General features: G+C 47.4%; 1 protein-coding gene across 1 annotated transcript in view; it reads right to left on the bottom strand.

The window, feature by feature from the left end:
* The window catches only part of LOC137422704 (extracellular calcium-sensing receptor-like), a 129,916-nt gene that overhangs the window by 18,875 nt on the left and 86,746 nt on the right, over positions 1 to 24,295 (bottom strand). Inside the window, exons 5-6 of the mRNA XM_078771250.1 lie at positions 21,922 to 22,030; positions 21,325 to 21,749 (exon numbers count right to left, since the gene is read on the bottom strand). Of these exons, the coding sequence (XP_078627376.1) occupies positions 21,325 to 21,749; positions 21,922 to 22,030 (534 nt within the window). The remainder of the gene's footprint in view (positions 1 to 21,324; positions 21,750 to 21,921; positions 22,031 to 24,295) is intronic.

Below are 24,295 nucleotides of genomic sequence, written 5' to 3'. Positions count from 1 at the left end.
GTTTTTTTCCCCCTCTAATCCTCCAAGGTGGGTCAACAGATGGTTTTGAAACTCAGCATGATGATTCATGACGTCAATGCGCAAAAAAAACGATTGAAACCCTTTGAAAAATTCCATCCAGGAGGTCAGATAATTAACAAATTAACTCAAAATGTAATTGGATTATATCAATTCAAAATGTAATCTATGTTTGTATGTCCATCACATATTGCAAGATTCCATCAATATGTTTCCTCATTGTTTAATTTCAACCTCTTAATTTAATTTAACTTAATTATTATTTATTTCAGTCTCTTAAATTAATTTTAACCTTTTAAACTGTATGTAATGGACCAAATGTATGTATGTATGTATGATCTACTCCTCCGAGAGGATTTGACCCAGGAAGCTGAAACTCAGGGATTGATGAGGGCACCCTGAAATTTTGTATGTGCAAGTTTGCTTTGATTCCATCATTTTTTAAAATTTCACTCATCTTGGCATTTTCTTAGCAGTAAGGATGTTTGCGCATCATATACGTAACCCGGGTTAATTTTATTTTCGGGAGCAATTGAGGCAGTGGTCTGTTGCCTATCCACCACACAAATAAAGGGATGTTTCAGAAGAACGTGCTGCACTATTGGAACAAGATCACCGTAGGTGAGTACTCTGCTATGGTATTAATAAAAATCTTACTATAATTCACCAAATGTCCGTCTGTCCGTCCATTCGAAAGTACCGCAAAAACGGCTGAACCGATCGCAACGATATTTTGGGTGGGTAATCCTGGGACCCCTTGGAGTAAAATAGGCTATATTGTTTTTCCAATTTTTCCAATTTTCCAGTTTTTCCAAATACGATCGAATAATATTTACCGATATGAACAGTGATGTGGCTTTTATTGAAATTCTACAAATAATGTTTAGATTTTGATGAGAATTATGAACCTGCCGCCAATGCGGGAGTGGACAGATGATGGCAATGCGTGGGTTTGATCTTATCCCAATACAACTGTCATTCAATCGTAATGTTAAATCGTTAAATGTTAATCATGTTAATTGTTTTGTTAAAGTATCAATTGATGATTGGAATTGAGTGAATACAATTACGATTTTGAATTCGTAATTGTATTCACCCACCCATATGGAACTTCACATCAGGATTTAAATATTTCTTTGTGTCACGAATGTTGTTCAAAGTTTACTATATTAATGTAGGTTTGCGATTGGAGTTATGCTCTTTGGAATGAAAAAAAGAGATATCGAGTTCAAGTGAATGACGAAATGCCGTGACGGTTTCTACTTTATAAACGTGAAATTCGCAGATCGCCATATGCAGATTCGCCATTGACTGGGCATGGAACAAATGTACATGTTTGTTTGCGAATGGGTATGTTTTTCATGGAAGTCCTTCACAAACGTGCTGTCCATGTCTGATGTGCGACTGAGGGTGCTACATGAATGTGGAATTTATTGGTTTCATGCTTTAGCATTCGCCGTTTCTGCATTGTCTGTTTTGCTTCTGGCCTCCCACCTGGAAAAAGAAGATTATCCATGCTGAACATGCTTCAATGGAATCCCATATTTCTAAACTAGCCATTTTTGTCAAGGGCAGCACAAGTAGCCAATGAGTCTATGAGTATGGAAATTGGATTGGGAAATTGTAGAGGATCGGAATGTGGTGTGAAACAGTTTAATGTAGTACAGTTACTATGCAATTGGTATACTAGTGGGGTCACCCGTGGGAATCCCACGGGCATGGACGTGTGTGACATTTGGACATCTTGATTTCGATGCTGCACATTAAATTTTAAAAAATGGTTACTGGCAATTCATCAGATCCAGAAATGGTGTAATGAACTCAATTTATTTATTTCACATAATATATGACACCTCACTCCTCTCCAGCTGACACTCTCCTCTCTCCACCTTCATGCCTCTGCAATCCCACTCTTCCTCACACTCTCCTCCAATACCTCCTCACACTCCTCTCCAATCACTCCTCACTCTCCTCTCCAATCAGCCCTCACTCTCCAACCCCTCGCTCCTCACTCTCCATCCCCTCGCTCCCCGCTTTCCAACTCCTCGCTCCTCTCCAATTTCTTGCTCCTCTACAACCCCTAGCTCCTCACTCTCCAACTCCTCACTCTCTCAACCTCTCGCGCCTCACTCTCCAACCCCTCACTCCTCACTCTCCAACCCCTAGCTCCTCACTCTCCAACCCCTAACTCCTCACTCTCCAACCCCTAACTCCTCACTCTCCAACCCCTAGCTCCTCACTCTACAACCCATAGCTCCTCACTCTCCAACCCCTCACTCCTCTCCAACCCCTCACTCCTCTCCAACTCCTCACTCCTCACTCTCCAACCCCTAGCTCCTCACTCTCCAACCCCTAGCTCCTCACTCTCCAACCCCAAGCTCCTCACTCTCCAACCCCAAGCTCCTCACTCTCCAACCCCAAGCTCCTCATTCTCCAACCCCTAGCTCCTCACTCTCCAAACCCTAGCTCCTCTCCAACCCCTCGACACGCTCCAATTTCTCGCACCTCTCCAACCCCTCACTACGCAAGCTGCACAGTGGAGAGCATTGCACACAGGGGAGAGGAGGAAAGGATCACATACAGGGGAGAGGAGGGAGCATAGGGTGGAAGGTGAAACTTCTACCTTCACTTGGTTGACTGACACCGAGCCTAAAACCATCGATAAAAATGAAATCAGATGGTGACTTCGAGATAAAATCGTGAGGGTAACTCAATGAATGGGCTTTATTTTACAGGCCTTTGAGAATTCATTTCGTTCTATAAACGGAAACTTTCATGGGATTTTCTTCCCGTTTTTTTTCAACCTAATCTAAAACTATGTTAGTGACTGTTAAAAATGAAATGATATATCGAATTTGAGTTGAAATAAACATGTGAGAGAGAGAAAGACAGCACGGGCCTAACGAAAAAGGCCTCAAAGCTATTCGAGTTAATAAAATGATGGATATTTGTTTATATGAAGCCTCTCCAAGAATGGTTGGAGCTACTCTGTAAACGGAGTAAGCCACACACCGGACAGACAGACAGACAGACAGACAGAATCACCGTAGCCTATTATAATATAGATAGTACAATAATATTCACATATTTCACCTTGCACGTACTTTCACCTTGCACAAAGCAAACTTGCACATACACCCCGAAGACCCAAAACACCCACAAAGAATCAAAACACCCCGAAGACCCAAAACATCCAGAAGACCCAAAACACCCCGATGACCCAAAACACCCCGAATACCCAAAAGACCCCGAAGCCCCAAAACACCCCAAAGACCCAAAACATCCCTGAAGACCCAAAACACCCCGAATACCCAAAAGACCCCGAAGACCAAAAAGACCTTGAAGACCCAAAATACCCCAAAGACCAAAAAGACCCCAAAGACCCAAAATACCCCAAAGACCAAAAAGACCCTGAAGACCCAAAAGACCATAAAGACCCAAAATACCCCAAATACCAAAAACACCCTGAATACCCAAAAGACCCCGAAGACCCAAAACACCCCAAAGACCCAAAACATCCCTGAAGACCCAAAATAACCTGAAGACCAAAAACACCCTGAAGACCCAAAACACCCCGAAGACCCAAAACACCACGAATACCCAAAAGACCCCGAAGACCAAAAAGACCTTGAAGACCGAAAATACCCCAAAGACCAAAAATACCCAGAAGACCAAAAAGACCCAAAAGACCAAAAAGACCCTGAAGATTCAAAACACCCCAAAGACCAAAAAGTGCATGAAAACCCAAAATATCCCAAAGACCAAAAATACCCAGAAGACCAAAAACACCCCGAAGACCCAAAATACACCAAAGACCAAAAAGACCCCGAAGACCAAAAATACCTCAAAGACCCAAAATACCCTTAAAGGCCCAGAGGATCCAAAAGACCCTGAAGACCCAAATGTCCCTGAAGACCCAAAACACCATGAAACCCAAAAGACACTGAAATGGTCAATGATGCCTACCCCTCTGAAACGACGTGTCGTGAGGCATGAGCAGCGCGCCGAGTCACGCTAGTGTATATATATATATATTGTTGCGGTTTTGAGTTTGTACAGTCAGTATAATAAAGGTTAAAATTTCCCCCTCATAGTTAGTCACACAAGCAACATGTAGCCTCGCGATAGTGTCGTTATTTCTTCGTATTTGTGAGCTTAGTCCTTTTCCTATGTTAGTTCTGCGTTGAGTAGAGTCAGGAGAGTAGGTCCTACTTCTACCGACTTTCCAGCCTCCATAGCTTCATGCACCTTTGCGCTGACTTTGGTTCATTTTGGGCTAATTACCATGGGGCAGGGCTAGGACAGTCGGGGCGGAGCCGAATGAGAAGCGGCAGAGGCGCTGACGGTAAGCACGAGCTGCCAGTCAGGGCTCAGAGGTGGTGGCGGCAGCATTGCGTCACAGGGCGTGGTAAGAAGGTTTGAGGGGGTTCGAGAAGGTTCGGAGGCATAGCTATATAACCCGTTGCACAAAGCCCCCAGAAGAACTCGACGCGCAGCAGTAAAAGGGACTCGATAGGACTAGCACGGGAGGACTTGAGGACTTGGAGAGGACCTGAGGACCCGCTGATGAACGGAGGACTCGCGCGCACTGACCAACCAAGAGGGATCGTTGACACGCAGGAGTTAAGAGCATCAAAGAACTGCGAGAGATACGCGGGTGAAGAAAGACGTGCATGAACCGGAATACACGCTATTATAAGTGACGCTTGGTTGAGTTGGAGGCCGATCCATATACAGTGCATTAAGTCGTGAGAGTGATAACGGCTGTGTAATCGCCAGCCGCGCTGAGAGTCCCGCATTTCCCGTTCCAGCTCATGGCTGCTTTTGTTCGGGAGACATGGTAGGAGGTTCCTTCCATCGCCTGCTGCCATCTTCGCGGGACGTGCTGGGAATATGGAGAGCCAGACGGGGTCGTTCCTGGATGACCACGTCGACGCGTTTGGCTGAACATCAACCCATCTGCAATTCCCTGTGTGAGTGTGACGGGCCCGAGTCCGGGGGATAAGATAAGACTGACTAAGTGCTGCCCTGTGTCTCTGCGTCCCGATCACTGCATATACGTGTGGGAATAATTAAACCTGTGTCTTCCTTTTCCATTCGATCGTTCCTGTGGTTTCCTCATTGGCTAAGCGTGGTACGAATAGAACCGCTCGAATCGGGTTCCATACCTAAGCTGCATGGACCACGTGATACTCAATCCACTCGGCATACCCAAACCACATGTGGCTCGTGCGAGGCTTGCTTCCTCACTTCCGTGGCGGCGCAGGGAATTAGGTGCGAGCGAGAGATGGTCCCGAAACCCTACTTTGCGTTTGCCCAGAAGGGACATTTCAAGTCTTGGTTCGGTCAATCCCAGAAAGAACAAGGGGATTAATCCCCCCCCTTAGTAAGGGGAAGAAGGGTGGTGGAGAACCGTAACAATATATATATATATATACATATATATATATATATATATGTGTGTATATATACCCCACCCCCCCCCCCCCCCAATTCAGGATGGGGAGGAATTCATTTTTTAAATTTTTACCCCATCACATTGCATGGCCTGATTGTTTCACTGTAACGTTGTTATAAAAATGATTTTACACATTATCTTTCATATACACTTTGAAGGAATGGTAATACATATTCCTGTATGTGTGTTTTGGGGGGGGGGGGTCTTTCAGAATCGGGGGAATTCATTTTTTTAGTTCCCCCCCCCCCCCCCCCCACAATTGCAGTCGTGGGTCTTTTTGGACCGGCTTAGCATTTCGGTTATTGCAAAAAAATAATTTAAAAAAATGCAATTTTCTTTACTATTGTATTATTTTAGATGTATTATTTTAATTATCATTATTATTGAATTATTGCATTCCCACCCCCACCCTCCTCACCCCTTTATAAAGCGGTGCTGCATGCGTGCATGTGGTGTGTTCTGAATTACCTTCCACACCCTTTGAAGGGCCTTGGTAAGAGAGGTGACCAAGAACCCGATGGTCACTCTGGCTGAAGAAGCCTCTCCTCAGTAAAAGACACATGAAAGCCCGCTTGGAGTTTGCAAAAAAAGCACCTAAAGGACTCTCAGAATGCGAGGAACAGGATTTTGTGGTCTGATGAAACCAAGGTTAAACTGTTTGACTTTCGTCTGGCCACTCTGCCATAAAGCCCAGATTGGTGGAGTGTTACAGTGTTGATTGTCCTTCCGGAAGTTTCTCTCATCTCCACACAGGATCTCTGGAGCTCGGCCAGAGTGACCATCGGGTTATTGGTCACCTCTCTTACCAAGGCCCTTCTCCCCCGATTGCTCAGTTTGGCTGGGCAGCCAGCTCTCGGAAGAGTCCTGGTTGTTCCACAGTGCTCTTGGAGGCCACAGAATTATGGAGGCCACAGTGCTCTTGGGAACTTTCAATGCAGCAGAAATATTTTCGTAGGCTTCCCCAGATCTGTGCCACGACACAATCCTGTCTCTGAGCTCCACAGGCAGTTCCTTCGACCTCATGGCTTGGTTTTTGCTCTGATATGCATTGTCAGCTGTGAGACCTTATATAGACAGGTGTGTGCCTTTCCAAATCATGTCCAATCAATTGAATTTACCAGAGGTGGACTCCAATCATGTTGTAGAAACATCTCAAAGATGATCAAGAGAAATGGGAGGCACCTGGGCTAAATTTCAAGTGTCATAGCAAAGGGTATGAATACTTATGTCAATGTGATATTTCCGTTTTTTCTTTTTAATAAATTTGCAAAACTTTCTAAAATCCTGTTTTCTCTTTGTCATTATGGGGTATTGAGTGTAGATTGATAAGGGAAAAATTGAATTTGAACGATTTCAGCATGAGGCTGCAACATAACAAAATGTGAAAAAAGTGAAGGGGCCTGAATACTTTCTGAATGCACTGTATCGATTCGATAAACCACGAAATCATAAAACAAAAGTCCATACTACACATCATTTTGTGTTGAATCAACTTAGTAGATTCATGCTTTATTGAGATCTAACTGTCAACCAAACTGAGGGTTCAACTTCTCCTGTATCAGAGAGTACATTAGTACTCTCTATGTAGGGATGGCGCGGAAAAAAATGTCGCTCCCATCTGCAACATGCAAAACTAAAGTTTTGATTATCTTTTAAAGATTATCTATTATTATTATTTATTATATTATTATTATATTAAAGATTATTAAAGATTATTATCTAAAGATAGAGATTATCTTTTTTTTAAACTCGCTTAAGGTACATATGAGAGCTATCTGGACTGTTCAGCTGATTGTCGAGGTTTTTTTTTTTTTTTTTTTGTATCCTGAATCGAGGCTCGTGAAAGAGCTGACATTTACTTCACAAACAAATCAACCAGACAAACAAAATATATAAAAAGAGGGAGCGGAAGACAAGAGAATGGGAAGCACACCAACACTTGAGAGCACACAACATTTAAGAGCAGGGAGATGTAAACACAGGTTTATTCACATTTGTACAATGGCCAGAGAGAAGAGACACAGGAGAGAAGCTTAACCGTTCTTACTTAATACCCAGACAAGGGCCCTCTGACTCACGCGGGGAGAAGGGAGGAAGAAGAGGACACGCTCAAAGCGCGGCTGCTCAGTGCAGTTCGTAGGGATCACTTTTCAGTTCTCCAGACAAAGGCAAAAGCAAAAGAAAGCAAAATAACGACATCGCTCAAATCAGGGATTTCATCTTCTTGTTCATAATAATAATCTTCTTCAGACGGTATATTTCCGAGCTGCCTCTATCAATGGCAATGATTCTGCTACCATTCAATAGAGCAGGGGTTCCAAACCTTTTTTGTGTTATGGCCCCTTTGGCTCGAAGAGCACATCATCAGCACCCCCCCCCCCCCCTTCCCTTTTGCGAGGGTTGAGTGGTGGAGCTCGAGTAAGCAGGCTAGGGGGTCTGGGGGCATGCTCCCCCAGAAAATGTTGATGTCTAGATGCTCTGTGGTGCATTCTGAGAGGTGTTTTTTCCTTTAATTGGCTATTTTGTTTGCATGAGAATTGGTAAATTATTATACTCCTGGCTCTGGGGGGTTGCTTGTGTACATCTCTCTTCTACGGCCAAACTTTTGATTTTCCTGTTCTATATGTTGAGACCCTTGGAAAAAATCTGGGTAACACTCCCAGATCAAGTACGTTTTTTCTGCACACCCCAATACGTGATTATGACTTGAGGCCAATTAGCCGAAATAGCAAAATTCAGTTTTCATGGAATAATTCAAGAGTAGGCAGCTTTAGATTCAAATGTAACATTCATCATGATCATGTTTAGACATAACTAACACATTTTTAGCATGGTTCAATACTATAAACGGTCTTTTTTAGAAAAAAAAACCGTCATTTAGCTTTTTTTTCTCCAAAAATCACTTTCTGTTTGAAAGGCGCTCAAAATCCGATCACCTCTCATACACCCAATTATGTAGATAAAGCAACCAAAATTTGTCAGAAGCTTCCTTATGAAGCCCTTTAATAGGGATAAACATGGGTTTCTTTGTGGCTTATCAGTCTTTCACATTTTATATTTTCAGCATATGGTCCGACCTTGCCGATTTTTACAGCCGTACAAACGTAACTAATATCCATTTTTTGTTTTTCAGGCGTGGCCGCTGACGATGGAGTCTGTTACTCTCTCAGGACCGCCCGAAGACAGTTCGTTTGATGCGACTAACTGCATCATCTGCCAGAAAAGCGCGGGGGATAAAACTGTGAGCACAACTAATGGCTGCAAAAGGATACGAGAAGCAAGTTACATCCACAATGATCAAGTTTCCAAACGGCTTAAGCTGGTTAAAGGAGATGGGTTTGTTTATCATGTGACCAATGACTGTTACAAAAAATACACCATGACTTCAGTTCTCAATAGGAAAAGGAAGAGTCTCGCTGTATGCCAAGACCTGTCCCGTTCTGAGCAGGAAGAAGATAGAAGTACTCGTTCTAAGGCCGTCCGACATCCACCGAATACAGAGACGTCCACAACAGCCTTACGTCAAGTGAAGTGTATTATCTGTGACAGTAAATCACACAAACAACAGTACACGAAATATCGCATTAGTGAATCAGGCCGTGCTTCAGCCTTTCTGGCTGCGACAAACTTCTTTCAAGATGATGTGTTCACCCGAACGTGCGACCTTCAATATGCGCATTCTGTGTTTGGAGCAGATCTGTACTACCACAGGGACTGCATGACTAAATACTTGTATAAGTATGACTCTCGTGATAAAGCTTCCATACCAAAAGTGTCTGAGAAACAGCTTGCTTGGAATCAGGTTGTTAAAGAGTTAGAGCAAGGCCTAAAAGAAGGGAGGGGTTATGAACTTAGTGCTATCAGAGACTCTTTGAACAATATTGATGACAAATGTAACTTTCGTAATAGAGATGTAAAAGTTTTCTTGTTGAACACTTTTGGTAATGAGATTGATTTTACATATCCCAGTTCGTTCAAAAAATCAATGATGGTATTCAGTGTTCCAAAGAAAGTGTTAGCTGAGCGCATTCGTTCCCTTGATCCTGTTCAGGTATGCGCTGGTGTGATTAGGAAGGCTCTAGATGAGTATGATTTTGGCCTTGACGATAGCTTTGTGATGCGCATGATCTAAAGCATTCCTTGAGCGAGATGAATATCCCTGAACCTGTACTACGTTTTTTCAGTCATTTGTACAATTTCAATCCTGACACATGCAAAAGCAGCCGAAGCTGTCATGACAGAAAGTGATGAACCAGTTGATGAGGATGAAGAAGATGATGATGACTACGATACCGGTAGCAAGCCATCAGGTAACAGCCTCTCCACACAGCGTTGCAGAAAGATACAATCTGTCTTCCAAGTCATGTACTATATCCATCACTGCGGTAGAAAGAGAACTCCAATGCATATTATGAATGCAGAATCAGTTCATGGTCTTCGGCGTGGTGGCAAAATTGTAACTACAGTTCTAAACCACGGAGGACTAGCAATCAGCTACCCGGAGCTGCGTAGGTACCAACATGACCTTGCCACGTTTACAGCACAGCACAACAACGACCGCGTTTCACTGCCGTCACACTTTGATCCTGGGCAATTCACCTCCGGTGCAATTGACAACTGGGACCATGAGGGGGCAAATGTATCTGAACATGACACTGTGACTGTTCTCTACCAAGACAAACCCCCGTCGTCGACCAGTAAACCAAAGATTTCTGACACGCAGGTCACACATGGTCCACAGTCATTCATTTTAATATTAAAATGCCAGGTACTGTCGACTTTCACAAGCCTGCACGCCGTGCTGACATCCCAGCAACTTACAAAGTGCCCGAACTGCCTTACACTTCCTCCGAAGCCGATGCAGCAAAACTGAAGGATATTTCTTGGTCCCTCGCACGCTTGAACGTCATGCATGATGAAGTGTCCATCTACCCCGAATCACAAACAATGCCATCTTGGAGTGCTAGCAACTCTGTTTGGACGGAGGAGGCCATCCCATTAAAGAATCTTGCATTTGTGCCTGTTCTGCCGCATCCAGTTACAGAGTACGCGACAGTTTATACGGCTATGAAGAACTTTATGGACATTGGTTCTCAGCTGACTCAAAATGAGATACCAATGTATTGTGATGAAGGTGTTTATTGCATCGTCCGTGATATACAACTGCTGAGACCAGAGGAATTCAGGACCCTGGTTCCATGCCTGGGAACGTTTCTGTCGTGAAAATCAAGCGCAGACACGACTTTCCTCTGGGTAGGCTTTAATATCATTTAGATCGGCAATATCTCCTGTAACAATACATGCAGCAATAGGCATTAAATCAGAGCATTTCAAGCACAGCAATGGCAGCTTCGATATAACAATGGTTAGCGCAGCGCAGCATCAGCGCAGCATTTGGGGGCGTACATACCATTCAAACTACTGGATAATGTCACAGTGAGTCCCGCCGAAGTGTCCGCACGCCCCGAGTGTCCCGGGTCTTATAGACGGCCCCTTTCATGGCGAGCACCCCTGGGTTCACCTTGGTATAATTTCACTACATTCTCCCCGTCGTTAAAACTATACTACCGCTCGGCAGTTGCAAGCAAGCATCAGCAATAAACCAAAGGGTTACGTCAATCCACGTCAGTCGGTCCACCCGTAGCGGTCGGGGCGGCGAACCTCCCTGCCAGTTCGTGTTCGGAAACTACCGGGCACGGCGTCCCCTAGCCCGGAGTCTCCCGCGTCGGAATAGCCGCCGGAGGTTGGAGTCAGAGGGGGCGCCCCTGCGCCTTCGGGCACGGGGGCGGGGGACGACGGGAGTAACAGCGGTAGTTCCATAGGGGAAGCTTCGATAGAGTCCATAGACTCGTAGACGGGTTCGTCGATAACCCTGTCGTCGTCCCCACAAGGGGCGAGATGGCGTACGGAGACAGTAGACTCGCGGCCATCCGCCGTTAACACGCGGGCATGCTCGGGATTAGCCTGGAGGACCTGCACCTTGTCAACAAGGGGGTCGTACTTGCTAGTGCGAACCGCTCGTTTGAGATAGGCAGGCCCCGGTTCAGCGAGCCAGCTGGGTAAAGACTGGATACTGCCGGAGCTTCTAGGGTGGTGGAACAGTCGTTCGTGAGGAGTCTGGTTGGTGGCAGTACATAGGAGAGCCCGGATCGAGTTTAGAGCGGCAGGCAGCGACCACGCCCATTTATCGAGGCCTCGGCCGAGGGTCCGAAGGCTTAGCATGACGGCCCGCCATATAATCCCATTAAAGCGTTCGATCTGTTCATTAGCTTGGGGCCGGTACGGGGTGGTGTAGCTCGAAGCGACATTATTTTGGAGCAAGTAGCCCCTCACTTCCTGGGACAGGAACACCGCACCCCGATCGGTATGCACGTAGGCCGGATACCCGAACATAGAAAACAAATTCTGCAGGCACCGAATAACCGTGGCAGCCGACATATCCCCGCACGTGTAAGCAAAGGGGAATCGGGAATACTCATCGACGATAGTGAGCAGATAGCGAGAGTTGCTCGACATTGGCAGCGGCCCTTTGAAGTCCATCGCCAAGCGCTCCCACGGTCTAGTAGCCCTAACGAGTGTCCCCAGAGGGGGGCTATAAAAACGCGGTTTGAGTTCCGCACAGACTGCGCAATCACGGCAAATGCGGCGGATGTCCTCCATCGAGTACGGCAGATTGCCCGCGCGCACAAAATGCGCGAAGCGCGTTACCCCGGGATGACACATAGTGCTGTGCAAAGTGCGCAGCCCCTCCAAAGATACGACCCCCGCGCAAGTGGCCGGCCTTGATAAGGCGTCAGCGACCAGGTTATCCTTCCCCGGGCGGTATTTGATGGTGTAGCAGAAGTCGGCGAGTTCGATACGCCAACGGGTGATTTTCTCATTCTTAATGCGCTGAGCATGTAAGGTGTCGTACATAAACGCAACACTCTGTTGGTCCGTGATAATTTGGAAACTCCGCCCAAGCAAATACGAACGCCATCGCCGAATTGATTCGACGATCGCGTACGCTTCCTTTTCGACGGACGAATGCCTCCGCTCGGCGGAGATGAGAGTCCGCGAGAAGAAAGCCACAGGGCGGCCTCCTTGGGAGAGAGTCGCCGCTATCGCATGATCCGAGGCATCACTCTCCAAAACGAAAGAGGCACTCTCGTCAATCGTTGCGACAGCGGCGCCAGCAATGTCGACTTTAAGGCCCTCGAAGGCCGCCAGGGCGGCCGGGCCCATGGGGAAAGTGTCGCAGGCCACGAGGGGGCGGAGCTTAGCGGAGAAATTTTGCACCCACTTTGAGTAGTGGGCGAACAGCCCTAGAGCGCGTTTCAGCGAAGCCCGATCGCTAGGCGGAGCCATATCGAGCAAAGGGCGCAGACGCTCCTTATCCGGAGAGACGGAGCCATGGGTCACGGTGTACCCCAGAAGGTCTACCGTGCGTAGAGAGTATTGACACTTCGCCTCATTCATGGTTAAGCGATATTTCCGCGTGACCTCGAGGAAGCGTTTTAGATTAGCGTCGTGATGCGCCTGGTCGTACCCACACACCGTAAGATTGTCCAGATAGACAAAGACATCCGTCAAATGCTCCTTCGCAATGAGGTCATCCATAGCTCTCTGAAAATAAGCGACGCCGTTCGTTACCCCAAAGGGAAGTCTCGTGAACTGGTACAACCGCTGACCCGATTCAAAGGCTGTAAAGACGCGATCAGCCCTAGAGATGGGGACTTGATGATACGCACTACGTAGATCGAGAGTGCTATAAACGGAATACAGGGCCACCTGGCATACCAGGGCGTCCATCCCCGGTAATGGGTAGGCATCCAGCTGTGTAAAACGATTAATCGTTTGCGAATAGTCGATTACCATTCGCCTGCGGTGGGCCTCACTCCGCACCAGTAAGACTTGGGCCCTCCACGGAGACCTACTGTGTTCTATGATACCGTCCTTCAAGAGCAGGGCCGTTTCTTCCGCAATGAATTGCGCGTCCGCGCGAGAGTAGCGCCGCGATTTGATGGCTACAGGGGTACAATCAGTGGTCAGGTTGGGGAACAGTGAGAGTGGCTCCATGTCCATTTGAGCGAGGGCACACACAGCGAGCGTGTCCGGCCCTCCGAAGTCTATTTCCAAACGACCATGCCGCTTAAGGAAATCAAGTCCTAACAGAATGTCAGCGCATAAGGCCGGTAATACCATGAGATACACGTCCGGGAACGTGCGTCCATTTATCACAAGTTTCAATCGACACGCCCCTTTTGTGCTCAACCGAAGTCCCTGAGATGCCATGAAGATCCGGCGGGTTGTCCCGAGAACCGGCCACACATGTTGATGCACGAGACGCTGATCAATAAAACTATCCGTGGATCCCGTATCAATCAAAGCTTGCGCAAAAACGCCCGCGACCGTGAGCGGAATGAAGGCCTGCGCTAGGCCGGCAGACCCGGCAGGTATAGTTCCGGCCGGGCGAGAAGATCGCGCCTCGCGGGTGGATCCCACGCCGGCTGCAATCCTTCGGGCCTCAGCAGGAGCATTGAAGTCAGTTGGCTCTTCGGTAGTTTCATTTGCCAGAGTGGGTGTGGGGTGGTCATGAGAGCAGCCTCCAGATGGCGCTCGAGCCACGGGAGAAAGATCTCTGCCATCTGTAGAGTCATATGCCAAAGCGGGTGCATGTAATTCACAAAAGCTACCGTCAGATGGCGCTCGAGCCACGTGAGAAAGATTTCTGCCATCTGCAGATTGACATGCCAGAAGGGAAGCATGTAATTCGCAAAAGCTGTCATCAGATGGCGCTCGAGTCACGTGCTGCGTTTGCCACACTTCGAGAGGCATTTCCAAAGTGGGTGCATGTCGCTTATTTGAAGTAGGCGTTTGAAAGCCAGTCAAGGCTAGATGCTCTGTGACCGGTCGCATTCGCGCCATTTGTTTCGGCGGCCCGACGTATCTCACCAAGGTCGGGCGAGAAGCCAGAGGCCCGCGAGGAGGAGAGCGGCTCATCAAAGCTGTGCAAGGCGCCCCGTCCGGTGCTCGATCCGTTGGCTCCGCGATGAGCCCATTCAAGGTCGCTCGGGAATGCGTGCCCCGGGCGGCCTTTCTGCAGACTTTTGCAAAATGGCCTTTGGTGGAGCAGAGGTGACAAGTCGCCTCTCGGGCCGGGCATTCAGAGCGGGGATGCTGCCGATTGCCACAAAAATAACATTTTGCATACCGGGCAGGCCGTGGCCTGGCAGCGGCGGCTGCAGTGAGGCCGGATGCGGAGTCCGCTTCCGGAGCACCCAGGGACTCGGCCGTCGTGGGGGTCGGGTCCTCCTCCGTATCCTCGGCGATGGCCCTCTCGGGTCGCGCGAGTTGCGAGGTCCCCGCCACGACTCGTGGGTGATCATATGCGGTCAATTGTTCTCGAGCATCTGTGTATACGCGTGCCAGCCGTAGTGCTTCTGTAAATGTCAGCTCCGCGACCTCCAAGAGACGCAGCCGCAAGACTCCAGAACTAATTCCGGATATGAATGCATCTCGGAGCAAATCGTCCTGCACTTGCTCGTGAGTCCGGACGTCCTGCACGCAATCTGCCAATAAGTAGCGCAGCTCCTGCGCGAAGCGATCGATCGATTCAGACGGTTGTTGCCGTCACTGAGAGAGTTGATGCCGGCCATGCACAGCGCTCCGTTTCTTTATGTAGAGGCGCTTCAGCTCGTCCAGGGCCGTATCATACGTCTCAAATCGAGAAATGGTCTTGTACACAGTGTGATGGACCTTGGACTGTAACACGGACAGCTGTATCTCAGCGGTTGGCTCTGTCTCGTGAGCAGCGAAGTAATTCTGCAGTGTGTTGAGCCAGTGAGCAAACTCCGATGCAGATCCTTCAGCTTGAGGGTCGGCTCCGAGAATCGGAACCACGATCATCTTGTGGTCAGCCATTTGGTGAACTAAATGATATTAAATGTCGTGAAAATCAAGCGCAGACACGACTTTCCTCTGGGTAGGCTTTAATATCATTTAGATCGGCAATATCTCCTGTAACAATAAATGCAGCAATAGGCATTAAATCAGAGCATTTCAAGCACAGCAATGGCAGCTTCGATATAACAATGGTTAGCGCAGCGCAGCATCAGCGCAGCATTTGGGGGCGTACATACCATTCAAACTACTGGATAATGTCACAGTGAGTCCCACCGAAGTGTCCGCACGCCCCGAGTGTCCCGGGTCTTATAGACGGCCCCTTTCGTGGCGAGCACCCCTGGGTTCACCTTGGTATAATTTCACTACAGTTTCACTTAGTGAAAACTGTTTTGAAATGTATTGGCAAACTCCTGGATGGAAGTGGCGTGGACATCACATGGTTGCAGGCTGGTGTTTTTGGTCCAACTGTCATCGAGAATTCTGTTCTACATGGAGGTCACTACAGCCGCTGTCTTGAGGGTATGCAGCTCCTTGCTGAAGCCTTTGAACGCCTCCAGTACAAAGAATTCTTCTCCGAGAAAGGCATCGACCAATATATACATGAGCTTGCCATCCTGACGAACCTCTAGTCTAGTGTCAAGGAGAAATGCATCACAGATAGTCAGAAGTATATGGTTCAGTTTGCTGATGCATCAAAAACGTTGGTCGAAGATTTGAACAGATTCATCCAAACACGGTCTGATACCAATGAAAACTTCAAGTTCTGGACTCAGTTCTTGCAAATGATGGATATTGTCCGTGATCTGTTGAGAGCTGATCGTGAAGGGATTTGGGAACTGCATCTTGACGCTGTCCAGCGTGCATTGAACCTGTTTGCGGCATTCGATTCGACCAACTACTTGCGATGGTGTTCTCTCTACCTTGAAGACATGCGACGTCTACCTGAGACTGCACCATCAGTTCATGAACAATTTGCCAAAGGCAATTTTTCAATCAGAGAGATACCCGGCCGATTCACCGCTGTTGGAGGAGACCAGAAATTAGAGCAAAGCATTAACCTTTCATCTAAGTGCAGCGATGGAGTCATTGGACATGCAAAGCAAAAACAGTATGTCGCCCAGTGGGACCTAATATACCATGAAATGATGGCAGTGAAGAACCTACATCGGCAATACAGTGATGTGATTGACAGGACACATGAGACTTACAGCCACCACGAATCATCTCAAGCCACAACGAACCGCAAAGAAGGACATATTCAGGAGATGATGAGATTCATTGAAGAGAAGGGGTCCTCTCTGTCTCTAGACGCTTCCAAAACACTACAAAACTTTGTGACAAAAGAGGTTATGTCCGATGATATAAAAACTGACATGCTCAATGCCTTTTCAAAAGGAAAAGAGAAGTACCTGAAATTCAGAAAGGAAAGGTTTGTCACCAAGACTGAACGAATAAGCAGTACCATTCACCGCACAAACTTGAAGACGATGAAAACTCTTCGAAAGAAGCCACAGAAGACTACCAAGACGACAGTGAAGGAGATGAACATCGCTGAGAGAAACATAGAAATAGCTCGGGAGCGTGGCCTCACCACTGATGATCTCTTAAAGTACGATGTTGTTCCCTCCCCAGTGTTGTTTGATGATGCAGGAATGATGACTAAACCAGCAAAGAGCCAGCTACTGTAGGAGTTGGAGACGCACCTAAAACCGGAAGAATTTACATATAGTCATCGGAAAGACGCATCATTTGTAGTTGACATCATGGCCACAATCCGAAAGGTTAATGTTACGAAACTCTCCAAATTCAATGACCTTCTATCAAATTTCATGTCATTTTCGGCCATATATCATCGGTTTGGGCGGACTGACTATGTCTTTGACATGTATTCTGATGACCCATCAGTGAAGGACAGCGAGAGGAAAAGGCGAAGTGACACTCTACCCATCGAATATACTTCAATAGAGCCATCAACACCACTACCTAAGGATATGAACACATTCTGGCCTTCCAACAACAACAAACTTCTCCTTGAAAAACTGATCTACAGCCATGTTCGTTCAAATATTGCAAATACCGGTCAGTACCCAACTGTACTCGGACAGGTGACCAGAGAGAACGAGGATTGGAAATGTATGAAAATGCACAACGGAGATGAGAGCGCACTGGTACACCTTCAATCCACATTTGAAGAGGCGGATCTTCGCATACTCCTTCATGTTTTGGACGCGCTCAAAGAAGGACACAAAATATGTGTTGTCATCTCCAATGATACTGATGTAGTTGTTGCCTTGCTCCACCACATGCCTGTCTTTCTCCAACATGACCTAGAGGAGCTGTGGGTACGAGCTGGAGTTGGAGATAGCACTCGGTATGTGCCCCTTCATACCTTGTTCGAGCGCATCGGATGTCAACTCTGTGCTGTTCTTCCTGCCGTACACAGTCTTACAGGATGTGATATCACTAGCAAAGTTGGGACCAAGAAAGCCGCCTTGAATGCCGAGCCAGAAAAGTTATTGAAGCACTTTGGAGGGTTGCCGACCTTTTCTCAGCCTTTGATCAAGAATGCAGAATCCTACTTGGTCAAAGTACTGAAACCAAAAAGCGATGCGAAGAAATTTTCGAACTTGCGTGCGGAGATCTTCCATCATGTCAAAGGGAGTTCTCATCACAACCTGCCACCAACCAGCCAAGGTCTCCTGCCACATATGAAGCGTAGCTTTTTCAATGCCTACAATATCATGCATGCTTTGGAGCTTCATCAAGATTCTGAAAATGTGATCGCACTTAAGCCAGAGGATTGTGGTTATACGCATGACAAGGAACAGCTGATACCTGAGACAACGTGGAAAACTCTAGAATCACATTGGACAGTTGTCTGTTCATGCACTAAGTGTGCCAGGTCAACATGCCCCTGTAGGACCGCCATAGTTAAATGTGTAAATTTTTGTCATTGCAAAAAGGCTTCCCCTGATGCCTGCAAGAATCCTGTCGCTTGATAAAGAGTACATGTATTGAAGTTGCACTGGTGGTAAATGGTGGTAATTGACAGCACGCGCTTCCTTGTTATGACAGTTATATTGGGTTTGTGGACATGTTATGATTTTAATTCATGAATCCTTAAGCTATGTAAGTGTAATAGTTTTGCTTAAGCTGAATTTTGAGCGAAATTTAGTCAACATCATTGCCAGGAGGTGTTTGGCGGCCATTTTGAAATTATGCAAATTAGGTATATTCAAAAGGGGTTGATTATGGTTCCAATGAATAGCTTGCTATCAAAAACCCATACATAGACACCAAAATCAGCCGAATATCACACTTACTTCTAAAGTTAGACCAATTTAACCAATTTTGGTTTATACCGCTTTTTGGGGTAGGGGTAACCTTTGTTAACATTTGACCCCACTGTCACTATACAATATAATGAATCATAAATATGATGCATGGGATTATTAAAGGGCTTCATAAGGAAGCTTCTGACAAATTTTGGTTGCTTTATCTACATAATTGGGTGTATGAGAGGTGATCGGATTTTGAGCGCCTTTCAAACTGAAAGTGATTTTTGGAGAAAAAGAAGCTAAATGACGTGTTTTTTTTCCTAAAAAAGACAGTTTATAGTATTGAACCATGCTAAAAATGTGTTAGTTATGTCTAAACATGATAAATAAATGTTACATTTGAATCTAAAGCTGCCTACTCTTGAATTATTCCATGAAAACTGAATTTTGCTATTTCGGCTAATTGGCCTCAAGTCATAATCACGTATTGGGGTGTGCAGAAAAAACGTACTTGATCTGGGAGTGTTACCCAGATTTTTTCCAAGGGTCTCAACATATAGAACAGGAAAATCAAAAGTTTTGCCGTAGAAGAGAGATGTACACAAGCAACCCCCCAGAGCCTATACTATTACACAGAAAATGAGGAATTCCAAGTGGCCAACATGAACATTTAGTTCCATCGTTTTTTTCTATTCTTTACTGGCTCCCAACTGCATCATTTTTGGAAGAAGCAAACAAAGCAACGTCGCTCGAATGATGCATGTTTGATATGAGATTTTAATATTATCAGTAGCAACACTATGGACAGCATAAAATAGAACTGTCACACAAGAAAACAGTATGAAAAGGTTCCAAGTCAAGAATATGTGAAAACTAAAAACCTCTGTTCTGTCTGTATTTAACGCAGTGTGTTATAATCTCACAAAAAGAAACTCAATTCGACAACAACTCAGGTAATCAAAACGAGGGACGTGATGCATGCACCATAAAAGTGAATTAAAAACTCAGTGGGATGACTGAAATTGCATTTTAGCTGCCAATTGGGGTATCCGTGGTTGAGTTGTCAGGTTGTCAGGATGCCAGGGCACAAGATATCGATGTCATCTTCCACGTGGAGCCAATTACGCTATGTCGAATTGATACTCAACATCGTGGAAAACCCCTCTTCACAGAGATAGGTAGACGAGAATGGCAGAAGCACCCGGATAGCTATCTGGCTGATATTAGTGTAGCGACCCATTCCCACCCAAAACTCCGTCAAGCTCTTCTCTTCGAATGTGTCTTTGGCAAACTATTCATTTCGGAGATCCAGGAATTCATTTTGCATTGCCTCCGGCATGCTCTCCATGCAAAGGTTGATGGAAAAAGGATTCCTCACAATTTTTGCCTCATTGTCGTCTAAATCAGGAAAATACTTATGAAATTCTAGCTCCAGTGACTGCAGATGCTCAAGAATGTCATTTTTCAGTACGGGATAAAGCTTGAAGACGACAAGGGGAAGTTGGGGAAGAAGACGACAGCCTCTCCACGGCCTTCCCTACAAGTACCAAGAATTGTGAAACTAATGTCGCCACACAATCATCGAGCTGGCAGGCCAAGGTACAAGCCAAGGTCAAGACCAAGACCAAGGCATAGAACGTCCTTTTCAGGACGGGCGGCCATTCCGACCATCGAAAACCAAGGCCTGTCAGTGCTCCAACTCAATGTCGAGGGCCTCACCACCGCCAAGCTCGAAGTCATACGACACCTCGCCGACTTCAACAAGGCAGCAGTCGTTCTCCTACAAGAGACACACTGTGCAGCTGACGACAACCTCAAGCTGCCTGGGTTCCTTCTCGCTGGGTCCATCCACAGTAAACAGCATGGAATGGCAACCTTCGTCAGGACTGAACTAAGCTGGACAGCCATTAGCCAATCTCCACCAGGCTCCAACATCGAGTGGCTGGTCACCAAAATCCAGGAAACATCGGTCGTCAACGTATATAAGCCTCCTCCATCAGCGCTGATGGCATCATCACTCCCGTCCGTTACTGCACCCGCCATCTATGCAGGTGACCTCAACTGTCAACACACAGACTGGGGTTACAACTACACAACACCAGACGGAATGATGCTGAGCGACTGGGGCTCCAACGCCGATGCACTGCTGCTGTTTGACCCAAAAGATCCTCCAAGCTTCTTCTCTGCGCACTGGAACACCTACACCAATCTGGACCTGGCCTTCGCCGTGTGCCGCACCAATGACCCGCAGCCTGAGAGATGCATCATTGACAGGTTCCCCCACTCACACCACCGACCGTCCATCATCAAAGTGCCATCACTGGTGCAGCCGGTAGCGGGCAGACCTGTCAAGTGATGGAACTTCCGGAAGGCTAACTGGCAGTCGTTTGCTGCAGAGACAGAAAGAAGAACAGCCGGTCTCCCGAACCCAGAAGCTGCTGATGTGGACGCCGCATACGCAGCCTATTGTAAGGTTCTCCTAGGTGCAGCAAAGAAAAACATCCCGCGTGGCTTCAACAAGAACTACATCCCAGGTTGGGACGAGGAGTGCAGCCATCTCCTGCACAACCATCAGCAGGCTAGCTCCAGGGAAGAAGTGGACGCGACTGCAACAGCACTACTCCAGAAGCTGGACGCCACCCGTAGGACCAGATGGACTGAAATAGTTGAGTCGATCGATTTTACCCACTCTAGTCGAAAGGTGTGGCAGACCATCAACCAGCTGACAGGCAGAAATACAATGCCATTCAGGTGCCTGGTGACAGCAGACGCCAATGCTTCCCAGCTCCGGAAGAATGGTCGCTTACCGGATGCAGACAAAAACTTTGCCTGCCTGACATTGCGTGAGGTGTCTTCTCTCTCCAGGGTGGCCAGCGCCGATGCCAATCTCTCTGGAGACTTCACAGCAGCCGAACTCAGTGCGGCCATGAGCAAACTCAAGCCAGGTAAGGCAACAGGCCGTGATAACATCCATCCGGAGTTCGTCATCCACCAGAGCACAACAACATCTGGTTGGCTGTGTTTGTTCTTCCCGTCGTGCCTCTGGAGGTCCAAGCTCCCGAAGACCTGGCGCCGTGCTTCCGTTATAGCCCTGCCAAAGCAGAACAAACCTGCGGAAGATCCCAAGTCCTACAGACTGATCTCGTTGCTCTGTGTCCCATTTAAGATTCTGGAGAGGATGATCCACAGCCGCATCGACCCAGTGGTGGACCCACAGCTCCCGCGGGAACAAGCCGGTTTCCGTCGTGGCAGGTCAACAGTGGATCAGGTAACATTACTCACACAAGATATCGAAGACAGCTTCCAGGACAATGAGAAAGCTGGCGTAGTGTTCCTGGACCTGACAGCTGCATACAACACCGTTTGGCACCGTGGACTCCACCTGAAGTTGCTGAGGACAATCCCAGACCGGCATATGGCAAACTTCATCATGGAGATGCTGTCAACCCGCAGCTTCGTCCTACAGACCAGCGACGGCCAGCGCAGCAGGCTCAGAAGACTGAGGAATGGTGTCCCGCAGGGTTCTGTTCTCTCGCCGATGCTGTTTAACATCTACATATACGACCTGCCGGATACAACATCCAGAAAGTGCGGTTACGCGGACGATCTGGCCATCATGCTGCGACGACCAACATGGAAGGCGATGGAAAACGGTATCAACCAAGACATGGGCACATTGGTAGCCTACCTCCGGAGGTGGCGTTTGCAGCTCAGCATTGGTAAGACAGTGTCAGCCGCATACCATCTTAACAACAGAGAAGCAAAAAGGGAACTGGATGTGTTCGTTGACAACAAATGCCTGGAGTTCCAGCAAGCCCCAAAGTACCTCGGTGTATGCCTAGATCAGATACTGTCCTTCAAGCAACACCTGGAAGAAGTTGAGGCCAAGGTGACATCAAGGGTCTCGCTTATCCGACGTCCCGCTGGTACGACCTGGGGAGCCTCCGCCAAGACCCTACGAATATCCACACAAGCCCTGGTCTTCTCTGCAGCCGAATACTGCGCCCCAGCCTGGAGCAGATGCACACACGTGAGAAAGGTTGATGTTGCCATTAACAACGCCCTCCGCATTGTTGCTGGTTGCTTGAAGCCCACCCCGGCATTCCACCTGCCAGTCCTAGCAGGAATCGCCCTGGCCGGCCTCCGATGGGAGGCTGCTACCCTCGCCCTGGCAAAGAATGCCCAGAAACACGACTGGCACATCCTGCACAACACCACAACGATAGTGGCGCCTCCAAGCAGACTCAAGTCCCGCCATCCCTACAACAAGGAGGCACAAGAGATGCTCAGTTCTATCCGTGAGGACCTGTCTAGAAGCGCATGGCTGGCGGCATCTTGGAAGCAGGTGTGGGAAACGGCCAGGCCCACCCGCATCCACTGCTACATCTGGGACCCAGGAGGTGGCATCATAGGAGAAGACCTACCACGCCTGCAATGGACCTTACTGAACCATCTACGTACGGGGGTCGGCCGCTTCAAATCATCGCTGAAGATGTGTGGCCTGGCAGACAGCGCCGCGTGCGAGTGCGGCGAGCCTGAGCAGACTGCCGAACACATAATTACCACCTGCCCCCTATATAGACCACCTTCAGAAGCCGGCCTCTTCGACGTAGGACCAGAGACGAGGGCATGGCTGCACGACACTGAGCTGGCCATCTGATGATACACGAAAGAAGAAGGAATCAAGCTCTCTTCCCATGCTGTTTTGCAATTCAGACATTCTTTCGAACATAGCAATGTTTCCTGTGTTCACTTTCCTGCGCCAGTTTTGGAGCTTGGCAACAAATCCTCTGAGATGATCGTGGAAAAGAATAATATTAGTCGCTCTTCCTTGGAGCTTGAGGTTCAGCTGGTTCTGCTGCTCGAAAATGTCAGCAAGATAAGCAAGTCGTTTGTTCCACAATTCTTCGTCGTAATGCTGCAGGAGGTCATGTTTCCCTTGAAGATTCAAGAAATGTTTGACTTCCGCACGAAGTTCAAAGACGCGGTTCAGAACATTCCCTTTTGAAAGCCAGCATAGAGCAGAAAAGTACAGCAACGTTTCATGTTCTGCGTTCATGTCTTTGCACAGCTCCTTGAACATTCGGGTGTTGAGAGCCCCTGCCTTGGTGTAGTTAACAATAATGATTACGACTTCAAGAACTTTCTTCAATGAGAGAGGGAGAGTCTTGCAAGCCAGGGCATAGCGATGAATCATACAGTGGGTTCCTTTCGCTTGTGGTGCCAGCATCTTCACTTTTGCTTGGAATCCGGATTTGGAACCAAGCATGGCAGGAGCACCGTCAGTACAGACACCGCATACATTCTCCCACTGAATTCCTCCCGCATCGAAGAACAACTTCATTTTTTCCATGACGTCGTTAGCTCGTCTCCCCCCTTTGGGAGATGTCGCGAGATCTTTGAGACGATGGCAGGGATTTTCGAAGCTGCACACGTTCTCCACGTTTCCAAAGGTAAGCCATTGTTCACAATTGTATTTTGTCGAAACTGTATTTATCTTTCGGGGTGTGAAACTATCTTGTGTCCCTTGGAAGTTTCTTGGTGTTTATCTTTCATAAATTAATCGTTTCTGTTTGCTGCGTGTGTTGCGGCCTTGCCTCAGGCTTCCCCTGTCCCCCATCGAAGTTTGTTTCTTCCTTCGCTGTTTTTGCAAGGT

This window comes from Myxine glutinosa, chromosome 1, assembly GCF_964187855.1.
Source record: "Myxine glutinosa chromosome 1, kmMyxGlut1.1, whole genome shotgun sequence".
In the NCBI taxonomy this organism is placed as follows: Eukaryota; Metazoa; Chordata; class Myxini; order Myxiniformes; family Myxinidae; genus Myxine; species Myxine glutinosa.
This window is presented reverse-complemented; position numbering and strand designations above follow the sequence as displayed.